At 39.1% G+C, this 10,355-nt stretch overlaps 1 protein-coding gene across 1 annotated transcript; it reads left to right on the top strand.

Annotated features, from left to right (window-relative positions):
- Nucleotides 1-9,147: 9,147 nt before the first annotated feature.
- LOC112185177 lies at nt 9,148-9,999 on the top strand. Its single transcript, XM_024323386.2, has one exon. The coding sequence runs from the start codon at nt 9,148-9,150 to the stop codon at nt 9,997-9,999; it is 852 nt and encodes a 283-aa protein (XP_024179154.2).
- Nucleotides 10,000-10,355: the final 356 nt, after the last annotated feature.

Below are 10,355 nucleotides of genomic sequence, written 5' to 3'. Positions count from 1 at the left end.
TTAAAAACATAATAATAAAAACTATTATTTAATCTCAACCATTAGTTGCTGTATGATTTAGGGTTAATTACATATAAATGCACATTTGAATGTTTTCTTACCCATAAGGCCACCAACTAGTTTTTTCCCTCATAAGGCCACTAGATTAAAAATAGTGTTATATTTTGGATATTAAAAACTAACATATTTACATAAATGTCACTAGAGTACAAAGTCAACAATCACTCTCTCTCCACTCTCCGGCGAGGTCTCCGGTCAACTCCGGTGGGTCTCCGGTCGACCTCCGGCCAACTTCCGGCAGGTCTCCGGCCGACCTCCGACCAACTTCTGGCGAACTTCTGGCGGGTCTCCAGCCAACTTCCGGCGACCACAAAAGCTACTGTCACTAGCACCAAAAGCTACTGTGGCTAGCAACAAAAGCTACTATGATGAAATTTCCGGCAACCTCCGACAACAAAAACTACTACTTACCAAAGCTTCTCAAAACCAAAATCTACTATCCCCACCAACAAAAGTTACTATCATAAACACCAAAAGCTACTGTGACTAGCAATAAACGCTACTCTCATCAACAGCAAAAACTTTTCTCACCAACACCAAAAGCTACTCAAACTAACAACAAAAGTTACTGTCACAAACACTAGTGAGCTACTCTCACTAACACTAGAGAGCTACTCCAGTATCAAAAGCTACTCTCACCATCAACAAAAGCTACTCTAACCAACGTAAAAAGCTACTATCACTACTACAAAAAACTATCTTCACCACCAACAAAAGCAACTCTTCCAAACGTCAAAAACTACTATCACCACTGCAAAAAGCTACAATCATCACCACCAAAAGTTACTCTTACTAACAACAAAAGATACTCATCAACATACCCTTCTCACCAACAACATAAAGCTACTTTCACAAAAATCAAAAGCTACTCTCACCAATTCCGAAAGCTACTCTCACCGAAATTGAAAACCAACATTGAAAATCACTTCATTTGCTCTCTTTCTGAAATGATGCAAGACAAGTGTAAGTGCAAGACAACACTCTTGATTGGATATCAAAATTCAATGATGCCAAATGCAAAAATCATAGGATTAGACAAGTAATTACTCGCACATTACACAGCCAATTCATATGAGGAATAACATTCATCATTAACAAAAACAGAAAAGATATCAAAACAAACCAACTCTAAAAATTAAAAAAATAAAATAAAATTCAAGGACATCGTTATTAGAGGCAATTGAGATGATGAAACAAAGGCGGTGGTGGGAAGGGATTTGAATCTGATTCGATTTCATCCCGATCGGAGAGCTCTCTGACCATATGATAGGAGCATTTTAATGCGACATTTTAACTGTTATTTCCCTATATTTTCTGCGTTATTTCCTTAATAAAACCCTATTTAGGAAAGTTTCCATTCTTTGATTGGGAAAGTTCCTAATTGTAGAAAGTTTCTGTTTTGTAGTTTCTATTTTTCATTTTAAAAAAGTTTTCCATTTTAGTTTAGGAAAGTTTCCATTTCTTATTTTAGAAAGCTTCTATTTTCAGGTCTTTGGAATAAATAAGCTGAATTGAGTTCATAAATGGGAAGAGAAGCTTCATGAAAATGACATGGCAACAAGGTGACAACGTGGGAATTAAAGATGATTGATTGAGGATTTCAAGGAGAGATTTTCTTGGGAGACTTTTATGGAAATAAATATTGTTGGAGGAATAATTTGGTGTGATTGCCAACGTGAAAATCAGAAATAATCAAGGAGATGATGCCAAGAGAGATTCAAGGGAGATTTTTATGGAAGGAAAATATGTGTGCACCAAGGAAAAGCTCAAAACGTGGCTAGGTGCATCCCTAAATTCCCTAAAGGAATGTTAGCTGAAATTCATGAAGAAAATCAGAATAATTTCAAGGAAATTCGGCAATTAAATATTAGGGAGGTATTTTAGAGAATTTTGATTGGTGGGAACACATCACAAGCTTACTTGACATCATACCATTGGTTGGACTACATCACAAAGCTTATTTGGCGAATTCTCATTGGTGGTAGCTATGTGGAAATTTCTGATTGCTTTGTGAACCCTAGCCGTGCTCCTATAAATACTTCCCTCTTTGACGTTGAGAAAGTTCCATTCTTTACATTCTACACTTTGAAAAAAAATCAGAAAACTCTCTCTAGCCTAGCCGTGCTCTTCTCCATCCTCTAGGGCAACCACGAAGTGCAAGCAAGGCCAAGGAAGAAGAGGACAAGCCGTGCACATCATCCATCACCATCCTTGAAGATTGCTTTCGAAATTCAAGAGACCACTTCGTCACTTCATTCATCTCATCTTCATCCACGGTGTAATCCGATTCTCTTTGTAACCTTTGCTTTGTAATTTTCGTTGGTTATGCCTTAGTTGACACAAATGTTTGAACAATTATTGATTTCTGAAATTTTATGATTAATTGTTAATTTTCAGATTCATATATTGTGATTTATGGTTGCTTTTGTGTGAGTGTTTGATTAAATTTGCATGATAGAAATCTTTTGTATGATAATCTTGAATGGTTCGAAACATTTAGGGTTTTTATATGATTGTTGCTATGAATTTGAGAACATGAATCAACTTTTTGGTTTTGTGTTCTTGAATCAATAAGTAGTAAAGGTTTTGTGCAAAAACCGAATTTAATCAAAGGAGATTGCAATTAGGTGAACTTTTTCATACTAAGTTGCACATTTGAATTGATAGCCTTTCTAGATGCTTAATGCGTTAAACATGACATGATTGACTAGCTTTCTAGGGTTTGATTGCATGTTTGATAGGATTAATCTAGGTGCTTTCACTTAGGTTAATTAGCATTGAAAGCAAGATATGGGAAATTGTTTGCTTAGAACGTTTCACATGATCAATTCCTCTTGCATGACTATGATGAACAATGATGAACTTGAGTTAACTTTGATTATAAATTCCGATTTGATCTTTGTTCGTGCATTTCATTTGCATTTTTATGTTTTTGCATTTTAATTATTTTGTTAGCTTAGCTTTTATTTTCGAAAATAGAAAACCAAAAACAAAAATCCCCCCTTTTTCGTAAATATGGATATATTTTGTAAATATTATACTTTGTTTTAATTTTAATTGTTTAATTGTTTGATAATGACAGGTGTACCCTCAATCCCCGGAATAGAACGATCCCTACTTACTTTATACTACTAATGACATTTCAGGGTTAAATTGGTCGCTTCCCAAAAGCGACATCACCATAAATGACGGATTCAAACTGAAGCTCAGGTATGCAATCTCAGATCCCGGCGATGGGAACGAGGTTGAAGCTGCCAGAAGAGGTTGGACTTGCATTCAAATGCAGAGACGATGTCGTCGCTGTCGATTTGTGGGAGAACCAATGGAATCCGTTGACGGCGACAGTGATCTGTGGGAGACCGGAGTCAGTGGAGGGAGACAACAGTGAAGTCGAAAGGATCTGGGAGATCCAATTGATTCTGTGACATCTGGAGTTGCTGATCCGTGAGTCTTGTATTTGGGCTCAGACCGGTGGGTGATTTGTGCACGGCGACCATGGCTGGTCTGACCGATGGGCTAGGACCGATGTTCGGCTTCCTCTGAACTCATTGGTGGTGGCGGTGCATTGATAGGATGGCCGGAGCTCGATTACAGATGAGGAACGACACCACAGCCTTGGATTACGTGTGGTGGCCGAAGCCTTAATAGACGATCGATGGCTATGTGTTTTGGTTCAATTGATGGTGACGGTGATGAGATGGTGGCCGGAATTGATGCTTTCTGGTGATTGCAGAGGGAAGAGAGGAAGAAGAGAGATCGGGGGGGGGGGGGGGGGGGGGCGGGGAGAGGAGAGAGTGAATTTCTGTTTGTTTGGCGAGAGAGATGGAGTTGGTTTTCTTCCACAAAGGGTAAAATCGTCAAGGTGGAAATAATTTGAAGGTAGAAGTGGCCTTATGTGTACAAAAAATCTTTTGTGGCCTTATGACTAATTTACGTTTCAAAATGACACTTGTGTGTAATTTTCTATATGATTTAATGGTCTAGAATCAGAATATAATCTTAACTATAGTTTAGGTGGCTACGGATTTGCCTCCGGAAACAATACAATTAATTAATCAACCAATTAAAATCAAGGCCCGTACTTATCCTTGTTTCTTTTATCAAATCCGTACTGATACTTTGTGTGCTTCTAATGATTTAGGGGTTATTGAGGCTACATTGGGTCATCCCCATCAAATGTAATCTTGTTTCGTCTTATTCCAAAAAGAAGAAGTGTTGAGTCGCGTCGGAAGCACACGACTACTCACAGATATATAGAAGGCACAGCGGGGCTCTCTGTTTCGTCTCCCATTTTTGGCACAGAGAAAAAAAAGTAACTTGCAAATAAAAGCCCTTGGGATGGATATCGACATTGCTCAGAATCTTCAGAATTTGAATGAGTAAGTATAAATCCGGTTTTCTCATGAAATAAACAAAATTTTTGAAACTGTTGTTTACTATTTGAAAGTAGAGCTAGCTTCAGTCTTGGTCGGGAAAATCTCCGGAGGGTGATGGTGCTCACTTGTGGGCCGAGATTACCAGGAATCCGCCCAAACTCTTGCGATTAGCTACGGACTAACATTACTAGCTTAAGCGTTCTGGTCAGGCGCTTCGGTTCGGCGACTACAAAATGTGCGGTTCTGCGTCCGCGACTAACCAGCTGAAGCTCTTTAACTAATTAACCAAGTCATTGCCATGACGCTTGCTCCATTTGAAGTTAAAATGATGTTTCCAAATCCAAAACCGAACCGCCTCCGGATCTTGACGGAATCACTACCGTAGTGGGAAACGTTTCGGTGCAGAAGAACTGCATAGGAGTGAGGAAGAGGCCGTGGGAAAGGCTTTCGGCCGAGATAAGGGACAGTTCGGGTTGACGCAGGGTGATCTCCAATTTCAGAAAAGACGACTGGGAGGAGCTGAGTAGACTTACATCCAACCATGTCGTACATCTTAAACGCCTCCCTCAAATCATTTCTGTCCATCGACATCAAAAAATGCGGTTCCAGTCCAGCGACGAGTAGTGCGTTTTGGGTTCGAGAGGAACAGGGCGTTCGGGTCGGCTTACAGAGGTACAGAGTTACAATTCACCGTCGATATGAGTGGATGCAACTCTGGTCTACGGGTCGGGTTACAGTCCGTCGAATTCAACCGGTTGAAAAACAATAGGGATTAGCTGCAAGGGAGGGAGCCTCTGGGAGGGCACAAGTCGGCCAGGTCTTTGCTGTTCTGGGTACGCAGCAATCGGTTGCAACGGGTGAAAATTACAACTCTTTAAATTCAGCAGATTAATTGCGACGGTGCTGGAGCTCAGATTTTTCTGCAATTCAATAGTTTGAATTTGGTCCTCAGTAGTCAAAAGAATTTCAATTTATCACTACGCAATTGTTTTTTTTTTTTTTTCCTTTCTGAAAAATCTTTTGATTGGGGATATACAAAGCAATAAAAGAAAATTCTCTTACATTTGCAGGGAGGAGGTTCAAAGTTCTAAAGGGGCACACCCGTATATTCTCTCTTTAATCGCCATGCTGGGCTTGCTCCCTCAAGTGAAGCAGGCAGCCGGGAGTAAATCTCCATTTGACACAGATCATCTCACTATGCTGACCTTTATTGCTGTTTTCTTGATTTACATCGGGTCACTGGCAATTCTCAAGAAATTGCACCCTCCCAATTCAGATTTGGCTGAATTTATGCTCAATATTAGCCTCTGCTTTGGATCCCTTGCTGCAGGCTTACCATTGCTCATCCTAGTTCGAGCTTTTGGGTGGTTCACCCTCTGTTTGTGGATCATTTACTTTGTTAGAGACTTTGTAACTAAGGAATCGTATAGGAAAGCCCTTCTTAATTTATATGTGGAGCGAAGTGAAAAAGCGGTTTAAAGGCCAAAAACAGAACGAGGCAGAGAATGTTGTACCATTATAAGATGCAGGAGAACACTGTTATACAAATACAAGATGCAGGAGAAAAAAAATGTAGACGAAAACAAAATGGAGGATTGGAGGAGCAGTGTTGCAGGGAACCAAATGGAGGAGCCGAATGGGCTACAATGATTAAAGGTCTATAGCATAATACGCACCGGGCTTTATTTTCTCCCACATTTCGAGTATTTTAGCTGTAGAGAGCATGATATGTACTGGCCCCTATTGGATATGTTGTTATCTATTTGCAGTGTTGTGAAATTTAATTCAGTTGTCTTCCCGCTTTATATTAGGCAGCAAAGAAATTCATCTATATCTATATATATCGAGTTCCTCTACTTCAAAACAGAGTTGAGCCCTGATGACGCTATTTATAGTTGCATTAATCAATTACATAGGGTCATTGGCTAGTGTCAAGATACTCCAAGCCGATCAATCCAACTTGGATTTGGAGGAACTCTTGAATAAGATTAGCATCGCGTGTGGAACTCTTGCCTTGATTTTGCAATTGCTGATCCTTATTCCAGCTTTCAGATGGCTCGCCTTCATCTTCTGGGGCATATTTTTTGTGAGCGTTACGACCGAGTCATACCAATACTTAAAAACTCTCCATGACAAGGAAGTGATCATCATCATTGATGTTCCCACTTGAAACAGTACCTTATAAGAGAGTATTAGGGTACCACTGGATGGCTTATTCATGCCTTTCACAAAATGTAGGAGCTGATCACCGGGAATGGCCACTCGACCGAGCATGAAGACATGGACCAGATCAATGGGCTAGCAGCAGTTTATTATTGTTATTATTATTATTATTATTATTATTATAGGGAAATGATGGAAAATGTCACATTAGAGTGTGAAATGATAAAAAGATCACTTAGTTTCTCACTTGATAAAAATGTCTATTATAAATTGTTAGTAATATTAGTTTAGTCCTTATTAATAATAGAGTAATGTTAAAAAAGGTCAGTTTTTAATTTTTTTGATTCCGATTCTGCCCCTACAGTAATAAACCTTTATAACCTTCCATTTCAAAATCTGCGAGCTCAAATTTTCTCTCTCCTTTGATTAGAAACCTTCCGATTCGATTTGTTCAGAGATCTCTTTCCGAGATTTTTTCTTCTCCTTCCTCTCCGTCGGAAGCTTCCGATTTAGTTGTGTGCCTCTGCGACGATCTGAAATCTCTGTTTTGAGTGGTTTTGGAGCTTCCGCGGCTGTTCTCTTTTTCTGGATCTTTGTCTTCGTCGGTGTTCGTCTTGATCACGTTATTGTGTTCTTCTTCTTCGTCGACTCAGTGCTTAGTTACGGTCTCTGTATTTCTTCCTCTCTCTGGTTTTCTCTGATTTGATCTGTAAGCCTTCTCTCTGTGAATTTGTTCGTTTTGGATTTTGCAGTGTTTTTTTGTTGTTTGTGTTAAATTGTTGAATTGTTCGTTTTGGATTACTGTGTTCTTCTCCTTCGTCGACTCAATTCTATGTTGAATTGTTGATGATGTTTTGTGCTATTGCGGTACTATATTTGTTCTATACTGTGTTTTTTTTATCAGTGACATGGCCAGTTACATTTTAAATACTGCTGTTTTGTTCAGGCTTTAACAGTTACTTTGGCAGTGACTTGTTTGTGTTGATTCTGTTGATTTTCTTAGTAGTGACATGGATAGTGATTTTGTTTTATTCTTGTGCAGTTGTTATGGATACTAGCTATGTTGTCAAGTTTATTTATTCTGGTGAAGCAGCGACAGTTCCATTGTTGCATAATTGGTCGTTTGTTGACCTATGCAATTCAATACGCTCTCATTTTCCGGATTTGATTCAAGGAAATTTCATGTTGAGGTACATTATTCCTCCGGATTCTAGTTCTTGTTTTCTAGAGAGTGAAGTTGATATGAGAATGATTTTTAGGAATTTGGTTCGTTACAATTCTGATTTCATTGAAGTGTTTGTGACTGATTTGCCTTCTATTAGTGAAAGCGTGGTGAGTAATACAGTGTGTGAGGATTCTAGTACCATGCTTGAGGAGAATGATTATTTGGGGTGTTATAGGCCAGAGGCACCGAAGAGTTATATGACGAAAGGTTGGGAGAGTTATATTCATTCTGAAGGCCAAAAGTTTGAGGGTGGGGTTGTTGAGTTTAGAGATAAGCTGCGTAAGTATGCCATAGAAATTGGTTTTTCATATGAGTTTGTTAGAAATGACAAGGTTCGTGTTATTGCTCAGTGTTCTAAGAAACATTCTCAGGGCTGCAATTGGCTTGTGAAGGCTTATTTATGCAGGGTTAATGGTTTCTTTATGATTAAAAGGTTGGTTAATGTTCACACTTGTCATGGTGTGATTCGATTGTAGAAGAGTAAGATGATGGGATCCAAGGTTGTCAAGTCTATTGTGCTTGATAAGATTCGTGCGAATCCAAACAAAAATCCAATTGATATAGCTGATGAGATCAAGAGTGATTATGGTTTGGATGTTCCTTATCGTACAGTTTGGTATGGTACAGAGTTGGCAAAAACAGCCCTGCATGGTGATGAAGCTGAGTCTTATTCTCAGCTATTTTGGTTCAGTGAGTCTGTTATGAAGTCAAACCCCGACTCTAGGATAGTGGTTGAGTTTCATCGAGAAACACACATGTTTCAGCGTATGTTTGTGACCTATGGTGCATGCATGAAGGGTTTCCAATTTTGTAGACCTATTCTTTTCATTGATACTACATTCATTACCAACAAGTACAAGGGGCAGATTATTGCTGCATCGGCAAAGGATGCCAATCAAGGTTGAATCTCCTTCATTATTTCTAGTTTTTTATTTTTCTTGCTACTGACATTGTCAGTTACATGTTCATTGACAGTTACATGCCCAGTGACTTAAATGTTATGTGATTTTGAATGACATGTCTCTGGCCATGTCACTGTCAAGTAATATGCAGTTATGTCAGCGACATGGTCAGTGACATTAACAGTTACATGACAGTGACATCATTTTGTTTTTGTGTTCAGGCTTGTATCCAGTTGCTTATGCTATTGTCGATTCTGAAAATGAGAGTAATTGGAGATTTTTTCTTGAGGTTTTGGCTGAAGAGTTTGCAAAACACCCTATGAGGAGGGTGACGTTCATTTCTGATTGTCATGTTGGGCTTGTTAGTGCTTTCCCTAGTGTGTTTCCCAATAATCCACATGGGTTTTGTTTTAGACATCTGATGGCTAACCTTTCTGACAAATTTCCAGCTGGTTCTTACCTTAAGGATCGGATTCCTTACTTGTTTATGTGTTGTGCTTATTCTCGCACAACGGAGATGTATGAGTTCAATATGGAAATCTTGAGGAGTGAAGGTGGTGACATAGTTGCTCAATTTCTGGAGGATCTTCCGAAGGAGAACTGGTGTATGGCGTACTTTAACGACGAAAGATTTGGTGAAATGACAAATAACTTGGCTGAGTCTTTCAATAATTGGGTGTTGCCTTTGAAGAGTCTTCCTATTCTTGATATTAATGATGGGATTAGAGTGAAGTCCATGGCTTCAATTGCTGCTCGGAAGCAAGATGCTCAAGAATGGTTCTCTGAGTTGTGCCCGGTGATTGAAAAGAAGCTGAAGGAGAATTTGGAAGTCGGAAGGCATTGGAGAGTGAGCAGGTCTGATACCTATGTGTATGAAGTTCATTGCCAGAAGTACAATAGCATGGTAAATTTGGAAACTCACTTTTGTTCGTGTGGAGAATGGCAACTGTATGGCTTCCCATGTTCCCATGCCCTTGTAGTGATCCAACAACATGGTTCTTCCCCGTATTTGTATGTCAATGAGCTGTACAAGGTGGAGAAATATCGAGAAACTTATTCTTTCCCAATTAATCCTCTTCCCTCTATTTCGAAGCAAGTGCATGATTTTGGTAGAGATGCGGTGATATTGCAGCCTCCTTTGACTAGAAGACCACCGGGAAGGCCTAGAAAGAAGAGGTTCAGAAAAAGGAGCGAACAAACCAGGGTGATCAAGTGTGGTAGGTGCGGAAAATGTGATGGTCACAACAGAAAGAGTTGTACAGCTCCGATATAGGTTCTATTATGCTTACATGGCTTTAACAGTGACATGGCAAGTGACATAGCAAGTGACTCCAATACAGATTGAAGTTTTGTTTTGATTTTTCATTTTTTTCAATAAATGATAAGAATTGCTTACTCATTGCAATTTTTTTTGACTATGAGACAGTGTATCTGCTTTCTTCTTTTATAAATTCTTCAGTATTCTGTGTCCTACAGTTTTTTAATAGTTACATGTACAGTGACATAACCATTTTCTTTAGATTTAGATTGACTTGTCCATTGACATTAGTTTTTAGTTATTTTGGCAGTTTCTTGTTCAATGACTTGTAGTTGGATCACTGCTTATAGATTTGGTTAGTGGCAGCGGAA

This window comes from Rosa chinensis, chromosome 2, assembly GCF_002994745.2.
Source record: "Rosa chinensis cultivar Old Blush chromosome 2, RchiOBHm-V2, whole genome shotgun sequence".
Taxonomy (NCBI): domain Eukaryota; kingdom Viridiplantae; phylum Streptophyta; class Magnoliopsida; order Rosales; family Rosaceae; genus Rosa; species Rosa chinensis.
Note: the sequence above shows the minus strand (reverse complement) of the source record. Positions and strands in the feature narration are given on the sequence as shown.

Coding starts and splice junctions, on each gene's coding strand:
- LOC112185177 (XM_024323386.2), top strand. CDS start 9,148: ATGGCTAACCTTTCTGACAAATTTCCAGCTGGTTCTTACCTTAAGGAT.